Raw genomic sequence first — 22,032 nt, 5'->3', positions numbered from 1 at the left:
CCGCAACTAGAGAAAGCCCTCGCACAGAAACAAAGACCCAACACAGCCAAAAATAGATAAATAAATATATTTAAAAAAAAGGAAAAAGAGCCATAAATAAATATTAAGCTCTAGTTAGTGATACAAATGCTGAAATATTTCAGATAAGATGTATTGATGTCTTCAAATTACTCTGAAATGCATCCAAAAATAAGATGGATTGATGGATGCACAGAGGATAAGTAGACATATGATAAAGCAAACACAGCAACATTTTAATTGTAGAATCTAGAAGATGCATATATGGGTGTCCACTGCAGAATTTTTTCAACTTTTCTGTATGTTTGAAATTTTTCAGAATACAATGTCGAGGGAAAAAGTGGGGAAACACTCACCATTTTTTTCTTCCTGCATCCAAAGATGAGGATCAGTATATACAATTTTATTATATCTTTGGCGAACCATCTCCTGGTATTTCTTTAAAAAAAAAAAAAGAAAGTATAATTTATGAGGAAAAAAATTAGTTTCATTACAAACCAGAGACTAGTACAGCAGACATTTGCTATAGACACATTGCCAGAAACAGGCATCTCCCAGGGCCAGGAAGTGATTAGTTCATGAGATGAAATGTAAAAGAAAATGAAGCAGGGCTTCCCTGGTGGCGCAGTGGTTGAGAATCTGCCTGCCAATGCAGGGGACACGGGTTCAAGCCCTGGTCTGGGAAGATCCCACATGCCACGGAGCAACTAGGCCCGTGAGCCACAACTACTGAGCCTGTGCGTCTGGAGCCTGTGCTCCGCAACAAGAGAGGCCGTGATAGTGAGAGGCCCGCGCACCGTGATGAAGAGTGGCCCCCGCTTGCCACAACTATAGAAAGCCCTTGCACAGAAATGAAGACCCAACACAGCCAAAAATAAATAAAAATTAATTAATTAATTAAAAAAAAAAAAGAAAATGAAGCAGTTAATCTAATTAATCTAATCTAGACCAGCACTGCCCACAAGAACTTGAAGTGGTGATGGAAATGTTCTATTTTTGCCATGTCCAATATACCAGCTACTAACTATTGACCACTTGAAATGTGAGTAATGTATTTAATCTTAATTAATTTACATTTAAATGGCCATCTGTGGCTAGAGACCACCATTTTGGACCCTTCAGGTCTAGACAGTTACAAGGGGAAATCAGTTACAAGACTAGGATAAACTACACATTTTAAAATTTTCAAAAACCAACTAAAAGTTGCCTTCCCTATAATGTTTCTGTTTAGCAGCAAAGCCAAAATGAGATTTCATCACGGTGGAGTTAAAAAGAAAATGCTGGACTAGGATTCAGGAGACCTGGATTCTCAGCCCACCTCTGGTGGGAATTTTTGTGTGACCTTGGCCACGTCACTTACTCCCTTATTGGGTCTCAATTTCCTGCTCAGAACAATCCAGGGGTTGGCTTGAGTAATGTCTGAGGTCTAAAAGTCTCTGAGAAAAGCGTTCTAAAGTAGTATCATGGGAATTAGAGAAGGTAAAGTTAACTGTGATTTGCCAGGATCCCATGCTAGCAGAGCAGAAGAGGCAACTGAACAGCATTTACAAGCCGAGGGATGAAGAAGTTAAGTTGCTGGTCGCATCTGTGGGCCTGGGCTCCAGTCCAGCGTCTTTCGTATCCCATACCAACGATGAGTTATGTGTCAGGTAGGGTGCTGACACTTCATACCTCATTTTGTCCTTAAAAGCACCCTACTTATTAGAGAGGGTACGGGACTTTACCAAGGCCGTACCCTGGGCTGGCGGCCGAGCTGGGATTTAAACTCAGCACCAGGTGACTCTGAAGTTCTAAGCTACAGAGCCATGAGGAGGAGCTGCGCCCGGCAGAAGTCAGCCGCCAGCCGCAGACCAGAGCTGGCAGGCCCGGCCTTACTTCCATTTCCTCCATGCGGAGCATCATGGCCTCCAGACGTGGGCTGTCCTCGCTGTCCCCCCAGGTGGCTAAGGCCTCAGGCTCCGAGATCTTAGAGTGAGTCACAGCCCAGAGCTCGTGAGCGGCATCTTCCAAAAAATCATCCAGCTGATGAATGCTACTGGATTCACAATCAATAGCTGTAGCCTGCAAAACAAGGGAAGGGGATGGAAAGGCAATACAAAGATAACAGAGATCTTAAAGATTAATGCTAATCATAATAAACCAACCACGCAGTGATCCAACACGCAGAGTTTCTACACTAAATCTAACCTCTCCTAAGTCAGTAAACATCAAGAGCAGTGACATCAGGACAATTTCTACCACAGTCATTTAAACAGTAACATCAACTGAGGAGTACCATTACTGTCCATGGGAATTATCTTTACTACCTGTTTTGCCAGTTGGTAAAGCAAATATATTCCTTGTGCTATCTATACTCAGAAGAATGTCCAATATTTCACATGTCACATACTACAGAGGACATACCTACAGTATTCTCTTTTTGGTTCAGTGCTTTGTAAAAACATCTGTTCATGACATCACAAAAGTTCATGATTCTTGTCTTTGCTTGAGACTTTCTACCTATAACCTGGAAGAGCTTTACCAGCCTTTCTTGACCTTGTATTCTTTACATTCACTTTACAGCTTGCAAAGCATTTTTATATGTGTTGTTATTTCTTTTGATTCTAATATACGTCTATAATCTGCTCTGAAAGAGGCTTTTACAAAGAATGTCTGCTGGGGGAATAATCGTATCAGGCTCTGGAATGAGACATTCCTGGGACTAAATCTTGGTTCTGCCTACTGGTATGCCTCCAAGTGTGGGCATGTTTACTTAACCTCTCTGGGCCTCAACCCTCTGGTCTGTAACATGGAAATAATAATCCTATATTTCAGAGTTGTAAGGATTACATGAGCATTTGCACATTGGAACACTTAGAATAGTGGCTGGCACGAAGAACAGTTACCGCCATAGTAATTTTTAAAACCTTTTAACGGTTCATGGAAGAAAATATATTAATGGCCAATCAAGATATAAAGAAATGCTCAACCTTAACCAAAGTTAAAGAAATAAATATCAGTTGAATAACCAATACAATAAAATTAACAAAAAAATCTAGAGACAACTAAACCAGTAATACAGGTCTGGTTAAGATGTGTTTATTTATATTTTCATTCTTAATATTTAAAGAATTGAATATCAAGAATACTATGAGATGAGAGATAAGGAAGTTCCCAATATGCTGGTATGGAAAGATCACCAAAATATAAAGAAAGAAGCTGGATACAGAAGAGCATATGGTATCCGTTTGTGGGGAGCTTTTACTTTTTACATTACACTTTTTCTGAATCGTTTGCATTTTTAGCCATGTGCATATACAACTTTTAATTAAAAAAAAAACACACTTTGGAAAAATGTATTTCACATACAAGTTCAGTTAATGACAATAGCAGCAGCAGGAGACAAATATGTTATGATGGCACCCTTCCAAAAACTTTTTCCTGATATCAGGGATCATCTTGTCTGCAAGTAAAACTACCGAGAGCTTCAGTTTACTTGCAAAGCGCAGCAAACATCTTCTCCATTTGAGAGATGAGAACTCTGGGAATATGTGTTCAAGGTCCCACAGCTCTTTTATAAGTTAGCACAGCAAAATAACTCTTTTTACTTCATCATGCCAACTTCAATGAGTTTGTTTTTATTCAGTTATTTATAAAAACTGACTCCTGATGGTGCTGCCTGGGAAATTCTTTGCAGTGATGCTGATGTTTAACAGCAGCCCAGAATACTGAACACTGGATAGAGTTCCTTTTCTTTTTCAAGAAATTGTATTAAAGCCCATTTAATGTCTACAGAATGATTCTTATATATAAGGCTGATCATTTCTAGTAATATTCAAACATGTCTAACTTCACTGACAGCATTTATGACCACTTCATATTTCTGTCATATTAATATGCTTTATGGAGCTGCCTCCCTAGATGAGAGGCTAGTCTCATTTTTTGCTAGGGAAAAAGGTATTTGGTGGCTCTGCTGCACAAAGCATCCAGCCGTAGCACGCCCAGTCTGTACGAGTCGGAGGTAGGCTTTCAGCTTCCGGTCTCAGAAGCCTCACCTCACGTGAGATTCTGTCACAAAATATTGGTACAATAAAATCACAATTGCAAAAATTATGAAAATACACCAAAACTAAACTATTGCTTAATAAATTAGAACAGGGATACATTCTCAAAATCTACTTTCTTCCCGTTCCTAAGGTTGGGCTGGTGGAACTTCATTCCAACTTCCTTCTAACCTGAGACCTTCACCCTTGCTCTGTCCTTTACTTGCTTTGAGCACGTAAAGCAGTAACTTCTTTCCAACCTCCACAGAGACCCACCAGAGGCAGCCTGCACCTCCCCCTCCCCACGCCAAGGCAGGGTGGGAACATTCCCACAAATGCTGAACACAAGTCCTCCGGAGGCAGAGCCCAAGGGTGGACAACCACATGATATGTCTTCACTGTTCTCAAATGTTATCATTCGTTCCTGAGCCACCTCTTCTCTCGGCCAGGCCAGGTACTGGTCATTATTAGGCACTCAAAACATGCTGGCCTAACAATAAATATTAGGCCCTCAGTATAAAGGAAATTAGGCCAGTAATGAGCAAAACTGGGCTGAATCAGAGGAAATGAGGGCAGCCATTCTTCTGCCGCGGGCCATCAACATTCAGGGTCACGCAGACTACCCACATTCTGTCATCAGGAGGAAAGGAAAAAGTCGCTGACAAAAACCTGTGGCTCAAGAGATTTCTGTGAGCTGTCTGCAAGGCTCATCTAAGTCATAATGCTAAACATACACTGTAAGAATTAATATGCCAAATATGAAAAACAGCCTCCACCCTCTGGAGTGGGGTAGTCTAGTGCTGGCAGGGTAATCCGCGTATCAGTTTTCCTTACAGCCGAGGACATTATCGTGCAGTAATACCAGTATCAGTCCAGAAGGCCAGCCCCACACAGCACACACCTTCTCTGCCGGCCGGGCTGTTGCTGCGATCACTGAGAGCCGATCCTTCAAATGAGCATCTGCTTCCAGAGAAGAATTGACTCTCTATTAAAACAGACAAGCATGCTCATAAATTATGAAAATTTACAACCCATATTAGTACAAATGAATTTTGCTCCCAGAATAACTTCTGTGTGGAACTGTTCATCAGCTTTAGCTATATTAGGCATTTTGCGGGAATTCAAAGCACTCTGTCTTCATGAAAATAAATGCCATGTGCTGATCTTGGCTTTCCGCCCCTTTTCTTCCCTCAACTTTGTAAACACTGTCAGAGTAGCTGTGTGGTTTTGGGCAATTACTCAACTTCTCTGTTCCACAGTTTCCTCACTGATAAAATAAGGAGGTTGGACGGTCTGGCCTCTAAGAACCCTCCCAGTTCTATAGTCCTGAGATTTCCATGGACTCTAATAATGATTTAACATTTCTTAGACCAAGAGATACACAAGTTCAGTGGTCTATTCAGGGTCCCAGAATGTCCTTCATTCTATTTAAGATTCTAGTGCTCTTCTGTGGCCTCATCTATTCACACACACAAGATGATTTCCATTTACGGGTTGGATCTACAGGGTCTGGCCATAGCCTTCAGCTCACTGCTTACGGGAGGATGGCACAACCTACTGGTGATGCTCTATGCAATTTCATCTTGAAGAAAGTACTGGTTTGTGCACAGAAGCTGTTGTCCTAACATCTCTCTCCTTGGGAAAAAGAGAGCAAATCATTCCAAATCACTGAGGTGAAAGAGCACGGGATTAGAGTGGAAGCAGTGAACAGAACACTAGCACCACCAATAGCTCTATTTGGTGAAGAACGTAAATTGCAATAGAAGCTCATTCCCCAAACTAAAATCTCACCTTTCTCAAAAGTGGTACTTTCTCTTCCCCCATCTTGTTCCCTTACTCACAACGGAAGACACATCAACAGTGTGGGTGCCCAGAAGGGGCCCCCGCAGCCCTGCACGCACGCTACGAAGCACGGAGCAGCACTGCAGCTTCCAGCTGCCACACACTCAGCCCTGCAAAGGCTCAGTGTGACCTCCGGAGCAACTCTTTTGATTTGAGAACTTCCAAAAGGCAAGCACATGGGATGAACTAGATTACCTGGGCCTTGACCAGGAGAGGCTTCAAACGCTCCAGAACTGCCTTCTCTACCTTATCCGCTAAGTGGGTGGCAGAAACACTATTTAGAAATAAAACTGAAAATTAAAATCAAAAGCAAGAAAATATCCTATTGTGCATATTTATTTACCACCCCAGGCAAAGGAAAACCAAATGATTATAGAAACTGTAGGGCCTCTCTAATTTTCATGGCCATACGAGATCCCTGGGGATCTTGTTAAATGCAGATTCTGATTCAGTTGGTCTGAGGGAGGCCTGAGAGTCTGCATTTCCAACAAGCTTTCAGGTGATGCAATAATGCTGGTCCTGAACCTAACTTTGAGGACAAGGGCTGAGATAACATCTGAAGAAGTATATTAGGCTCTGAATCCATTTTGAAAGAATAATGGCTGCCTTGAAACAACTAAAGAGGGCAGAAGACTCAACAAATGAAACTAATTTTGTTCCCCCCCAAGTCCGACAATAACAGAATTAGACATAAACTCACAAAGACAAGGGGGGAAAATGGTGCTGGAAACAGAAGGACAAAAGTGGTAAGTAACTTACTGACCTGAGAAAGCTGAATTCTAGGGTCATAATGGGGAAACCTGAGAACTCACACAATTTGCACTGCTGACTTAAAGAGGCACAAGACTGGTAGCACCAGGTATGCCTAGGCCGGGGGGTGAGCTGGGAGGAGGTGGCTTAACTATAAAAGACAAGAGTCAAATGACGTTTGAGAAGTTAGATCCCTAGGTCCCTTTCCCTCCTTCGCACAACTGGACCACTGCCTCTCTCCAACTCTGAGGGAAGTCTGGTTGCTCATTCTCTGGAGGGGCCTCTTGACTAGGGGATGCCAATTACATTGGGACAGTAGGTGCCCTACTGAAAAGAGGGGATTCATGTACGTGAGCTGAATGCCGAGTGGTAAGACTCACCACCCTCCTGCCCAGCTCAGCTCCTAGGACGCTGGCATCCAGGTCCTCACCCTCCAGGCAGAAGATCAAAAGACTCATCTCTGGATAGTCTGACCTACCCCAAAGGAAAGACCTAAAGACCCACATGAGGGTCCTTAGCCAACAGTCCACCATGACCCTAGAGTAAAGCTCAAGGTCAATAATCCTTTCATCAGAGGGTGCTAGAATAGCCAGATATACATAAGGAAAACAATGAACTTTGATGCATGAGCATCTCATCTCATGCACAGAAATTAATAAAAAATGGACTGCAGACATAAAAATAAAACCTAAAACTAGAAAGCATTTAGAAGAAAACAGAATATCTTTGAGATGTTAGCATTGGCAATGATTACTTATTTCACAAAAGAGACTGCAAAATGAAAAAACTGATAAGCTGATCTTAATCAAAATTTAAAACTTCTAGTCATCAAAAGACTCCATTAAGAAAATATATAGGCAAGCCACAGTATTGTGAGAAAATATCTGCTGCACATATTCTGAAAAGGGCCTCAAATCCAGAAAATATGTTCTAAAACTCTTAAAAACCAATAATTAAAAAAACGATAAAAAAATGGGCAAAAGACTTGAATAGACACGTCATAATAAGCACTAAAACAGATCCTCATCATCATTAGACTTCAAGGAAATACAAATTAAAATCCCAACAAGATACCACCACACTCTCACCAGAACGGCTAAAATTTTAAAAAAACACACAAAAAAACCCCAGACATTACCAAATGTCAGCTAGGATGTGGAAAAACTAGAAAGTAACTCCCATATTAACTAAAAATGGAAAATACCCCAAAGGTTAATTCACAGGAGGATGGATAAACAGACTGTGGGATAGTCATGCAATAGAATACTTCTTGGCAATAAAATAGAAAACTATACAAGGCAGCCCGCTGTCCCCCTGACCAGGCTTCTTCCAGAAGTCCACTGCACTTGGTTCACTTCCAGATGCCCCAAATGGGGTAAGCCCTACATTTGCAAGGACTCATTCATGACCTTGCCCACTAACTTCCCAGGATGGGCACCTAAAAACTCCTAGGGAAGTGCAGCCTACTTTCCCTGGGAATCTTCATCTCCTACCAGCAGCATTGCCTTTTCCTTGTTTAGCTAGCTTTGGGCTCGCTTCTCAGCTGTCAGGATGACCGATATATGGCTAGCGATACACACTTAGATAACAGATTTATGAATAAGGGTAATGAAAAGATAACACAGGAATCAGGACAGTGGTGAGCTCTGGGGAGAAAGAAGGGGATGCAACTGAAGAGGGACTCACAGGGAGTTTGAGGGCAGGGGTGCTGACCTATCTCTTGGTTTGGGGTGGTGGTTCACAGTGCTCACCCTCTAAAGAAAGAGCCACAGCCCTTCCAGCCTGGGAGTGAACGTTCTGTCATGACCGGTGACAGCATGCACAGCTGTGTCAACGAGAATTCTGTTCATGTGACTTCAGGGTGAATCATTATCAGAGCTAGAAAAATGAGCCAACTGCAGCAGTATCAACTAAACCTTCTCATGAACTTCTTCGTGCCCGTAGTTAGGTGGTAACACTCTTGGGGGCAAATGGGAAAAGCAACCTCATTCAAAAACCTTAGGCTGCACTCAAGCTAACACGTGAAGCAAAAGTATCCACAAAGCCACGCACAAGAGCAGACTGTACGTCAACCTCCTACCCTACCGAGCCAGGAGAAAAGCACCTCTGAGCGCAGTACAAACAGATAGATAGAATACTGATCTTTCAGATAAAACTCCTCCGAAACTATAGATATCATTCAAACTCCACACCAAAGAAATAATTCCTAGAAAAGATACTGTGTAAAATACACGTAGGCATGTAGATATTCATTCATTCATTCATTTAGTGAGCTTAGGCCCAAATGGTCCAGCTTGGTGGTGAAACTATCTAGACCAATTAGAATAGGCAAGCATTCACTATCCTTCCTCAGAAGCAAACACATACCTCAGTTTTTCCCCCCTTATTAATTAATTAATCAATTTATCTATTTATTTATTTATGGCTGCGTTGGGTCTTCGTTGCTGCGCATGGGCTTTCTCTAGTTGCGGCAAACAGGGGCTACTCTTCGTTGCGGTGGGCGTGCTTCTCATTGTGGTGGCTTCTCTTGTTGAGGAGCATGGGCTCTAGGTACATGGGCTTCAGTAGTTGTGGCACGCGGGCTCAGTAGTTGTGGCTTGTGGGCTCTAGAGCGCAGGCTCAGTAGTTGTGGTGCATGGGCTTAGTTGCTCCACGGCATGTGGGATCTTCCCGGACCAGGGCTCGAACCCGTGTCCCCTGCATTGGCAGGTGGATTCTTAACCACTGTGCCACCAGGGAAGTCCCATGCCTCAGTTTTTGAAGTCTATCCATTTCTTCAGTTTTGAGTTCATTCAATTCCTTTGTTCTTCTGGAAGTTTCAGCATCAAGCCAATTGAGCCTAGAGGATGGTATCAGAGTCACCCCAACTCTCCTCAAACCAGCCAGGACTCCCTGGGGCTCCAGTCTGGGCTCTACTGTTGGCTTCTTAGGTGACTTCAAAGTACTTTAAGCAGGCAGATGGTCAATAAACATGAGAAGTGTGACTACACCACTAAACAATCTCAACTAGTTGTGAAAATGACTAGATGATGTAGAACAGCCCTGCTGCTTTGGTTTTTCTCTACCTCAGAAACACACAGTTACCTCTGTTTTTGCATTTTGTCCATTTCTTCCGCTTTTAATTCTTCTAATTCCTTTAATCTTTTGGAAGTTTCAGCATCAAGCCAAGTGAGTCTAGCAGACAGTACAAAAGACTCAGACCAATTCTGCCTTGACCTGCAGGTATCATTACCACATAAAGAGACCAGGAGTCAGGATCCCCCAGAGCACCAATCCTGGCTCCATTAAAGACTCAGGAGGTAACGCAGCCTCTGGGCCGGTAAAGCTCTCTGTGTAACGTTTCATGTAAAAAGACATTCACCTGCAAAAGCACTCCTAGTGAGTGTGCAGAGCCACAAAAGAAAATACCCAGGAATATTCTCGAGAAAACTAGCCATTGCTGCAATTAGAACTTCTTGCTCAGCTGTAAAACAAAGCTGTTCCTGTATCTTCCAGCTCAGACAAAGAAATGGGCTCCCAGGAGAGCCCTAAAGGCAGAGCAAAGTCAAATAAAAACAGAAAGGAAAAGCTAACTGGGAACAACCTTATTGTACGTGTTAGGGCTTGATGCTTTCAGTTTAGGTTACATGAATAGTATCAAATTATCTAATGGTCCACTTTCCCTTTGGCTTCCCCATAATTGCAAGAACAATTCCAGCCAAATGAATGCAGAACAACCTGTTTTCACTGCTCTCTTGTCATGCAATGGCCTCACCTCATCACCCCCTATTTAAAGCCTATTCTTTAAGTCCTAATTGATTTTCCGTCTCCCTCCACAAAGCCTAGATCTCTGCAGAGGTGTCCTGTCCCCCTCTGAACTCTCTCAGCTCTTAACTCTTCAGTTCTCAGGGGACATACCATGTTCTATCTTTAATTATAGTCAGTGATATGTCCTCTCTACTGACTATAAATAAGCAGGGGCTGGGATTCTGTCTTTTTTGCCCCCCTTTTTAAAAGTCTCCAGAGAGCTCACAACTGTACCATATACATATACAAAACAAGCAATTAGTAGACAACTGACACATATGTAATTTCTGAATGAATTAGACAAGGAATAAAACAGGGGTTCACTGTCTGAGCTGCATAATTTGACAGAAAAGTTTAGTAAATTCCATTTTAAATAGCCAACTTTATACATGGGAAAGAGAAGAGTTCGCTTTAGAATCCTCGTGAAAGGGGGGGACCTTTACTTTTCAAAGACTTGACAAACGCCAGCACAAACCTCACTGCTTCGTGCTCAACAGCACCTCTCAACTGACTTTCCTCTTGAGTATCTTCTTGCTGGAGAGACTGTTCTTTTGCGGCATCTTTGGGGCTAGATTTCACCTTTAGCCAGGCAGCACTGCAAAAAAATGGAAAACTATACCTTTGTAATCATTCACTCCACATCCAATGACTCGTAAAAGGTGCCAGCTCAGAGAAGACAAGAGCGTTAAATTAATGGTGATCTACAGGATGGGGCTCTGAATTGGAAACTGAATGTAAAGCAGAGTGAGATCCTCCAGGGTTCAGGCTCAGTGTCAAAGGAGAGAAGTCCTCCTTTGCTTCATAGAAGCAATCACTATTTTAAATGAAAAAACAACTGTCAATTACAGAATAATGGGTGAACCTCAACAACACCCTGTTTTAATATATAGATTTGGGTCACTAATTACATTCCATGTTACATAGCAACTTTGTGCCTTTATAAGGCCTAATACAGCACTTGGAGCCCGTAAGCCTTATGCCCTCCCCTCCCCCACCGACCACACATAACACTCTAGAAGACAGTCCACTGTATATTTGGTTTGCAATATAAACTCCAACCAACTTCTGTTTTTATGAGCTTACAACTGAATTCACATCTCTATACTAACACATATATAAAAATACATTTTTTTTTTTTTTTTTTTTGGCCACATTGGGTGGCATGCGAGATCCTAGTTCCCCAACCAGGGATCGAACCCATGCCCCCTGCAGTGGAAGCACAGAGTCCTAACCACTGGACTGCCAGGGAATTCCCCAAAAACATAGACTTTAGAGCAGAGAAATAAAAGCAAAAAAGCACATACATTGTGAAATCAGAAGACCTGATTTTAGTCCCAGCTCTGCTATATAAGCAAGACATTAGATTCGCTGGACACTGTTTCTTCAGCTTTAAAGTGAGAGTCGAGGAATAAGCATAACCATCCACTCACAATCATTCAGAGTCTTCGGGGACTCCATCCCACCAGGCTTCTCACCGTGTCTCCTGCCCGCCTCTTAAAAGCTGAACCCTTCAAGTCACCTATCTTCTCACTTGTTCTCCTCCCCCCCATTACTACTTTTGGCTGCCTTCCTTCTACTGTCCTACCTCCTGCCCCTTTCCATTGTGCTTTTGAGAACCACTGTCTCACGGTATACAAGCTCCCCTTCACTTTTATTTTTTTTTCTATATATATATATATATATATATATATATATATTTTATAAATTTATTTATTTATTTTTGGCGGCGTTGGGTCTTCGTTGCTGCACACGGGCTTTCTGTAGTTGTCGCGAGCGAGGCTACTCTTCGTTGCAGCGCGCGGGCTTCTCATTGAGGTGGCTTCTCTTGTTGCAGAGCACGGGCTCTAGGTGCGCGGGCTTCAGCAGTTGTGGCGCACAGGATTAGCTGCTCCGCGGCATGTGGGATCTTCCCTGACCAGGGCTCGAACCCGTGTCCCCTACATTGGCAGGCGGATTCTTAACCACTGCGCCACCAGGGAAGTCCTTCCCTTCGCTTTTAACCAATTCCCCAAAGACTACTCCCACCTAACTGGACTCTGCTGCCCCTGAAGGACAATGCCTTCTCCCCAGCTCCGTGGAATGGCGGGTCCTCATTCTCCATGTGCTGTGAGTGAGGGTGACAAGGCAGTAATGTCAGCATTATCCTAACTGTCCCCTGCGGTCAGGACAGCGTCTATGAGATTTGCATGGTTTTATAATTCATATTGTCTTGACTTGGAATAGGAATTATTTTTAAATATTCATTCACTCAGCAAAAATTTACTAAATGTCTACTAAGATTTACTACATCAGGCACTGTACATTCAGATATAAGGAAGGCACAGTTCCTGGCCTCAAGTAACTAGGATCCACTGGGTGAAGAGACAAGTGAAGGGCAGCCCATGATCCTCCATACGGTGAACATGTCCGCAGGGTACTGGGGTGACCCGTGGGAGTCACTCTACCCGTAGCCAGGTAGGAAAGAGGAACCAATAGGCTTCTAGCAAAAAATGTCTCATGTATATATTACTCATCCAAATAAGCTTTTCTCCTTAATGGGAACTAAAGATGCTGCTTTATTTGCTCTAAGGAGTAGGTCACCTTTGATCTGTGGAGGAAAATAAAGTCACATACCCGAATGGTGCCGTGAATTTTTACATACCATTTAGGAGATGCCAGTGGGGATGTGGGGTTTGGAGGTATCCAAGGAGCCCTATGGTTCTTCACAGGCTGCTGGTTCATTTTTAACCTGGAGGAGACTGTTGTCCGTTGCAACCTGCCTTTGCTGTAACATTGGGGTGGTCTACTTTTTCCAGCTTTGTGGAGTCCCTGCAAGAGATAACTATGAATTATAAAGCCAAACGGGTATCAAAGAAACTGGCTGTAACCTCTGGCTTACTGAAGCTTCAAATGGCCCTATGATGTTCATACACCCATTCAGCAAAAACCTAAGTGGAAAGCAGTGTAGCAGAAATTTGGGGAGGGTACAAATTACACTGAAACAACCTTGGTTGTGGGGAGAGGGGTGGAGGCATAAAACTGGAATCCCTGGCTTGGCCGTCTTTATATATACATATACATATATATATATATATTTTTTTTTTTTTTAATAATTTTTCCTAACTAAACAAAAGAGGTAAATTGTAAAACATTCTTGGTTAAAATACATCTCTGAGTCTTAGGCTTCCCATCTGTAAAACGGGAGCGAATGTCTTCGCGAATTTCTAGAAGATTAAAAGGGCTAATGGAGGAGGAGTACGACGGTGAAGGCAGAAAGGCATACGCCATCTAAATAGAATGACTACTGTAAAACGCTGTAGAGGATGAGGCTGCCTCGGAGAAGAGCACCAGGCTGAATTTATACAGGCTGAATCCTGATTTCCCAATGACCCCCCTTAAGAGTTTGTTTGAAAAGGAATAGAGACGATCTTAATCCATGATCTACCAGTAACAGGTGATAACTGCCAATATCCTTTTTCTGGGGTCACCTGACAATATGCAGGTTTGTTGCATAAGCCTCTGGACAACCCATCAAATGGGAGTAACTACATTAAGGGTATTTAGACTAGGAGGTGGTCTTGTGGCCAGTTCTCCAGTGGTAGGGCCTTAAGTTAAATTTTAGATAGAAGCTTAAAATATAATGTACTTTCGAGCCAGCTGGCTCCCAAAGCCATATTAGAAAGTACTCACCCTAAGATGCCTTTCAATATCAAATATTTATCGATATTTATCTTTAGCAGGCAATCTTAATCCCCTCAAACTTCACACTTCCAAATCAGAAGCAGAAAAAACCTGAATTTTAAAATAGCCTACTCAGTGAAGACCTTGGTATCAAAATAATTAGGCTCTTACTAAACCAGGACAAGAAAGAATGTCCTGCCCTAGTAACAGTATTAAAACTTGTTGTTTTTTGTTAAAAAATAAAAAAGACCTGGAGCTAAGCTAAGTCAGCTTAGTTTAGATAGTTGGACTCAAGGGCTCTGGCATTCAAATGCCTGAGAACTCAAATCCTAGCTCCACCCCTTACCAGCCTGTGTGACCTTGGACAATGTCATATTAATACAAATGGGCCAGAAGAAAGGAGTGATTTCATACTTGCTGTAGTCTTGCTGGTGCCAGAGTATCTTTCTTCCTAAAGGGTGGCACATTCTCAGTCACAAGCTTCTTTTTCCCTGCTCTTGTTTTTGCCAGGGCTAATGCCTCTTCTTTGAAGTTCGCATTTTGGTCTACAATAGATGGAGCTTCTTCTGGAAGGATATCCGCATCTAATACATCAAGCTCGTTTTCCAACCCCTGGGTCACTGGATGCTCTGTATCAGGTTGATACTTATCTACATGGAGATTTCAGAAGGAAAAATTGAAGGAAATGCTGCTCAAATCAAGTGAGAATGATTATCTAGAGACAGATAAGCTCACAATACCCTGTTAAAAACTGAGGTGTTTTGCTGTCAAAGTTGCTCCTAATCCTATGACTCCTACTGCAGTTCTACAAGCAGAAACCTAAGTGCCATGGCTGACTCCCTGAATCTCACCTCCCACATTTACTTATTCACCCGGTCCCTCAGATCCTAATTCTTAAATATCTCTTGTCCTTCCTTCCCTTCTGCCACTACCCAAGGTCAGGCTTGCAATATCCTATGACTGTAACAATAGCATCTTCTAACTGACCCCTTCTTTATCTTCCATCACACCTTCTCCTGGCTACCATAACTATTTTTTCAATGTAAATATTTAAATATCACTTCTCAAAACCTTCAATGGCTCCTAATTTGATACAGAATAAAGTCTGAACTCCATACATGACATACAACCTGCAGTGGAAAAGAAAGTAAAACTGTCTTTATTTGAAGATGAGATATTTCCTACATAGAAAAAAAATCCAAGAGAATCTACAGATAAGCAATTACAACTAAGAATAGAGTTCAGCAAGGTTTCTGGATAAAAGAAGAAAAATATACAAAAGTCAATGTCATTCCCACACATCAAAATAACTAATTTGAGAAGATATAAGAGAAAAAATACCCCATTAACATTAGCAACTAAACTGTAAAGCACTAAGGAAGAAATCTAATGAAAGATGTACAAGACTTTTACAGAAAAAATTCAAAGGTATTTTAAAGGACATGAAAGAAAATCTGGATTAATTGTATTCATGAATGAAAAAATACTGTAAAGCTGTCAATTCTCCCCAAAGTGACCTACAATTTCAAATGCAAGTTCAATTAAAATCCCAACAGATTTTTTTGTGGATCTAAACAGGTTAATGCTAAAATTCTTATGAAATGTAAAATCCCAAGATAGCCCAAATAATTCTGAAGAACAATAAAGTGGGGAATAGGGCAGGGGTGGGAGTCTTATTTTCCCAGAGATAAAGTGTTCGTGATAAAGCTGTAATAATTAAGGCAGTGTGGGAGTGATACAGGAACAGGCAGAAACCAATGAAGCAGGATGGATATGACAAAGGCAGTATGACGAATCAGTGGATATGAACTGGATTGTTCAATAAATAGTGCTGAAATTATTAGTATCCATAGGTAACAAAATAAAAATTTAACTGTTCAGCGTGAGGATCCTTGCCTCAAACTGAACACTTATATTCTAAATGGAATAAAAACCTAAATGTGAAAGGAAAACTTTAAAGATTTTAGAAGAAAATATAAGAGAATATGATTATGACATCAGGGTAGAAAAGGCTTTCTTAAAGTCAAATATAATGTTAACATATTTAAACTTAATTACATGAAACTACAACTTCCTTTTGACAAAAAGACACCATAAAGTCACAAACAAGCCAGAGTCTGGAAGTAGATCTCTGTAATGCATATAACTAATATAGGCTTAATATCCAGAATATATAAAGAACGCCTAAGAATCTATAAGAAAAACAAACAATCCAATAGAGAAACAAGCAAAGGATAGAAAACGGCAATTTAGAGAGAAAACATGAACCGTCAATAAAAACATGAAAAGATGATCATCAGTAATCAGAAAAATCGCAATTAAGACAATGAGGTACCATTTCACATCCACCAGATTAGGGGGAAATTTTTAATGTGACAATACCACGTATAAACAAGGATGTAGAAAAACAAGTACTCTTACAAGCTACTAGTGCAGGAGTAAACTGGCACAGCTACTTGAAGACTCACCCACACTGTCACCCAGCAGTTTCACTCCTGGGCACAGACTCAGCCTAGAGGAACCCTCACGCTTACACAGGAAGACATGAACACAGATATTCACTTCATCAGTGTTCGTAACAGCAAAAAAATGGAAACGACCCAAATGCCCATCAATAAGAACTGAGAATAAACTATGGTATATTCATACAAGGGAAACCTATCCAGTGGTTAAATTAATAAATTAGAATTCATGTATAAATATGAACAAGTCTTACAAACGTAAGTGGAGGGGAAAACAAACTGCAAATGTTGCATTTGTAAGATATCACTGACATGAAATGCAGAGCATGTGAAACAATACTTTATATTGTTTATGGATAGAAACATAAGCAGTACAAGTATAAAAACAGGGCAGGTCCATATTATAATAACAAAAGTAACCTCTGATGAGGGAGGGAGGGGTATAGAATGGGGAGAGAAATATAAAAGGCACTTCAACTGTAGCTGTCATATTTTATTTCCAAAAAAAATTCTGAAGCAAATAAAACAAAAATGTTAAAGTTTGTTAAATCTGGCTAGTAGATATACAGGTATTTATTATTTTCATTCTTTTTCTATATGTTTTAAATATTTCATAATAAAAGGAAAACTACATTTAGACTACTTTAACTACTTTAAGAGTAGTCTAAACTACATTTAGACTACTTTAATCTGGCCAAAGGCCAGATTCTCCTTGCATCACTTTTTAAATCTGGTACTTTTCAAGGTCATGGAAGTTACGCAGCAAGGATACATAAATTGGAAGGAAAGAATGCTTAGACGAAATCCTCAGTCTAAAACTTATTTATTAATCCCCAAGTTTACATACAGCAAGGCAACTCTGACCTCTAGGTCCTGATGCCTTTTCAGTTCTGATTTGCATAAATCAACTGCAAATGTAGTACAAGCTCCAGGGGCAGCTGAGTTTGAGGACATTGCTGGTGATGGGGAGGGAACCAGCATCGTTACATCTGACAAGTTATATTAATGCAATCAACCACTGCAAGAACATTTCAGAAGCCGCTAAAGAAACACGCCAGCCAACAATTACATAAATCACAAGATCAAATCAGGCTCACACATATATCCCAACTGAAAAGACGGGGTTTTCCACCCAAGTGGCTCCCTATGACTTTTAGGGGTGGGGGGGGCGTTGGGAAGAGGAGACCTTAGGAACTCAGAATGGAGGAATTAGGTAGAGTGAGATCTAAAACAGAAACAGAAACTGCAACCTTCTGAAATCCAGATTATAAAGACCAAAAAAATACCAATAAAATAAATAAAAATAAGAGGGCTACCATATCCTTCCCCATGAGCAACTGTATTAAATTTGCAAAGTAGCTAACCAAAATACCTCAATTTGTAACGATGATAACGACAGTGATTTTATGATCAGCCCTGACATCTGCACACTTCTTCAGTTTCTAACACAATTCACATTCACATCTGACGCTCACCATGACACACAGAGCAGGTGGGGCAACGATTACTACGATTTTTCAGGTGAGGAAGTAACAGTTAAGTGCTTTACTCAAGGTCACAAGGTCAGCAAGCAGCAGAGTCACATCTGACTCTCTCAGTCCAGGGCCAGGCCCATTCATTCTGCCCTGTCAGGAACTACAGGAGCTGTTCCACATAAACACATTTTCCAGATAACTGAAGCTCACTTAATTCTTGATGAATTATCTAATTTGCTACTTACAACAACTAAGTCAGTTACATCGGATAAGGACCACAGGCGTACCTGAGAGATCTTGCGGGTTCGGTTCCAGACCACCAAAATAGAGCAAATATCACAATAAAGCGAGTCACACAAATGTTTTGGTTTCCCAGTGCACATAAAAGTTATGTTTACACTATGTAGTATGTAGTCGATTAAGTGTGCAATAGCCTTATGTCTTTAAAAAATGTATACACCTTAATTAAAAAATACTGTATCAGTAAAAAATGCTAACCATCACCTGACAATGCAGGGTTGCCACAAACCTTCAATTTGTAAAAAGCACAGTATCTGTGAAGCACAATAAAGTGAAGCACAAAAAAATAAGGTATGCCTGTATTATCCCCAGTCACAGATGAAAAAAATGAAGGTTCAGAGAGATTAAGTCATCAACCCAGGATCACAAACTGGCAGAGCTGGGACTAGAGTGAGGTCTTTCTGGTCCCCGTTTTTCCCACGGTGGTCTGTCTTCCTGCTTTCCCATACTGGTGCCTACAGTGAGTTTTATATTAGCAGGTTTCCCAACTTCTCTCTCTGAATCTGGTCCTCATCTTTCACAACTCAGTTATGGGCGCCTCTCATCTTTTAACTCATTTAGGGAACACATCCCCATGTGCAGGCCTGGAAAGTTCTCCACATTCCCTCCAGAGTATCATAAATGAGTACCCAGAACTCAGGTTACTGTGATTTGCTGTTCAGAGGCCTTTTCTTGTTCTATTTCACTTCTTCACAGTCACTCATTTAAATGCCTAACTATGTGTCGGCCTTGGGGGCTACCACAGAGGATACAGCGGCAAATAGACATCACACCTGTCCTGAGAGAAAGGCTGGCAAAGGCAGCCTTCTGGTTAGAAGTAAGATGCTATATTAGTTCTACCTGCCTACCAATGAAGGGAACAGAATACCACATTAGAGTGAGTAAATATCTAATAGTAACTGAGTAAGTTAGGTTTTGTTACATTCATGATAGAGGCAGTGCATTAAGCTACAGATTTCCACAGAATTAGTTTAGATTGAGAAATAAATGAAAACCAGACTGATAAATAACTTTCAAATCAGTAGAGGAAACAAAATGAAACAAGAACAACTTGATTAACATAGTAAATTACAACAAAGGAAAAAAAAATGGCAAGTGGAAAACAAAAAATAAGGTAGAAAGAAGTTCAAATGTGCTATTAATCTCAGTAAATGTAAGCAGGTTAAATATAGAACTCTACAACAGGGTTAAAAACACCAACAGTAAACTATTTACAAGAGACATTCTTAAAATAAAAGAGCAAAGAAAAACTGAACATAAAGGGATGGAAAATGGTATTCTAGGTAAATGCCAAACAAGTTAGGTAGATGAAACAATATTAATATCAAACAAAACAGAATCCAAAGTGAATGACATTAAAAAGGCAAAGAGAGAAATTTAATAATAACATACAAAATCCACAGAAAAAAGATTTATCAGTAAGGAACGCTTATGCATCTAACAGCACAACTTCAAAATGTACAAAACAAAAATGAATAGAAATACAAAGAGAAATTTTAAAAGTCTCAAGAGACTTTAACATACCTTTATATCAGTAATCTACAGATCAAGTAAATAAAACCAGAAAACCACAGAAGAAAAAGAAATAAAAGGAATAAAGATTGGAACAGGAGGAAATAAACCAATGGTTATATTCATAGATGACATGACTATATACACTGCAAAACACAAATAATCTGCCCATAAATTATTAGAAATAAATTAGCTTAGCAAGGTTGCTAGATATAAGATCAACACATAAAATCGACTATATGTCTGTATATCCACAATATTCATTAAAAATTAAATTTTTAAAAAGACATCATTTACTGAAAGCACTGAGAGCACTGAAAATAGCAATACCAAGAAACAATTCTAAATAAAGATGAACAAACGTACACACACATTATAAGTTACTGAGAGTATTTAAAGACAACCTAAATGAATGGAGGTATATATACCCTGCTGGTGGATTGGGAAATATAATATTGTAAAGATAACAATTCCTCACCAAAATTCCAATAGGTTGTTTGTTGTTGGAGGGGGAGGGGATGAAAATTAACAAATTCTGATCCTAAAATTTCTATGTAAATACCAAGGGTCAAGATTTGCCAAGACATTCTGGAAGAAGAACAGGTGACAAAAGCTGTTCTACTAGATATCAAGACTTAGAATAATTAAGTAAGATAGTGTACACTAGCATAAGAACCAACAAATACATCAGTGGAAGAGAACAGAGGACCCAGAAACTGACCCACACATATGTGGACACAACTTATGACAAAAGTGACACTGTATGCCACTGTGGGGAAAGAATATTTTCAACAAAGAGTGCTAGCTCAACTAGATATCCACCTGGAAGAAAATGAACCTTTTTTAGGAAATAACATAGGAAAGTAGTTTCTTAATTTTGGCATAAGGAAAAGCTTCTTAAACAGGATCCAAAAACAAACCAAAAAAACAAAAAATAACAACAACAACAATAACAAAAAACCTATACAGGAAAAGATTGCTACATTGGAACACAGTGAAATTTAGAATCTGTCCATCAAAAGACACCACGGCAACATTTAAAAGCAAGCTACATCTTATTTCTATGAGGATATTTACAACACAGGTAACTGAGAAAGGGGCCTATGTAGAATACTCCTACAAAGAACTCCTACAAATCAATAAAGAAAAGGAGAGAGAGAGAAAGGAAAAAAGGGAATAGAAAATGAGAGAGAGAGAGAGGGAGGGAGGACTGGTCAAGAGACTTGAACTGGCACTTCACAAAAGAAGACATGTAAATGGCCAATAAATATATGAAGAAGTACTCACCATTAAACATCCAGAAAATGTAACTAAAACCACAATGACAGCCTTACATATCAACCAGGTCGCCAAAATTTTAAAAACTAATAACAAGGGCTGGCAAGGATGTGTAGCAACTGTTCTCATACACGGTTGGTTGGAATATAAAAGGATAAACCTACTTTGAAAAAAATCTTTATTACAGTTGAACAAATACATACCCTGATGACCTAACAATTATACTCCTGGGAATAAACCCAACAGAAACACAGGCACACATGTACCAAGAGACATATATAAAAACGATCACAGTAGTTTCCCTTATAATCACCCCAAACTGGAAAAAACCCAGTGATCAAAACAACAGAATAGATAAATAAATGGCCACATATTCATACAATGGAATACAGCAATGAACATAAACAAATCACAGCTACACAAACAGAACAGATGAATCTCACAAAATGTTAAGTGGAAGAAGCCAGTCACAAGAAAATACCAATTGTGTGATTCTATTTTTTATAAAGTTCCAAATCAGGCAAAACCAAAGTACAGCATTAAAAATCACAGTGATAGTTAATAGAGGGGAAGAAGCAGGGGAAGGAGGTTGGAAGAGGAGAGTCTAGGGGGATTTCTTAGTGCTTGTAATGTTCCATTTCCTGACTTGGGTGGTGGTCATACACAAATGTTTGTTTTCTGATAACTGAGCTGTAAATTTATAGTGCACTTTTCTATCTGTACATTCCACTTCAATTAAAAGAAGGAAAACTAGTTTACTGGATTCATCCATACTCTGATATAAATGGCATATTAAAAAATTCAATATTAAAATCTTAAAACTATTTTAAAATACTATCAATGTATATATGTCAGTTTAAGAAGGAAAAAAAAAGAGGAAAAGAAAATCTCTTAGCAAAACAGGAACAGAAGAAAATTTACTTAACT

At 40.2% G+C, this 22,032-nt stretch overlaps 1 protein-coding gene across 13 annotated transcripts in view; it reads right to left on the bottom strand.

The window, feature by feature from the left end:
- The window catches only part of KIAA0753, a 60,229-nt gene that overhangs the window by 15,928 nt on the left and 22,269 nt on the right, over positions 1–22,032 (bottom strand). For 11 of the 13 annotated variants that reach the window (XM_082370593.1, XM_082370596.1, XM_082370594.1 and 8 more), the window contains 7 exons: positions 14,493–14,728; positions 13,060–13,226; positions 10,894–11,031; positions 6,078–6,156; positions 4,942–5,025; positions 1,894–2,079; positions 375–456 (listed from right to left, as the gene is read on the bottom strand). In XM_082370593.1, the coding sequence (XP_082226719.1) occupies positions 375–456; positions 1,894–2,079; positions 4,942–5,025; positions 6,078–6,156; positions 10,894–11,031; positions 13,060–13,226; positions 14,493–14,728 (972 nt within the window). Of the gene's footprint in view, positions 1–374; positions 457–1,893; positions 2,080–4,941; positions 5,026–6,077; positions 6,157–9,381; positions 9,472–9,716; positions 9,807–10,893; positions 11,032–13,059; positions 13,227–14,492; positions 14,729–22,032 lie in introns of all 13 variants that reach the window. The other 2 variants (XM_082370592.1, XM_082370600.1) reach the window with 2 other exon arrangements.

The sequence above is a fragment of the Balaenoptera borealis genome (genome assembly GCF_965194805.1).
Source record: "Balaenoptera borealis genome assembly, chromosome: 20".
Lineage (NCBI taxonomy): Eukaryota > Metazoa > Chordata > Mammalia > Artiodactyla > Balaenopteridae > Balaenoptera > Balaenoptera borealis.
Note: the sequence above shows the minus strand (reverse complement) of the source record. Positions and strands in the feature narration are given on the sequence as shown.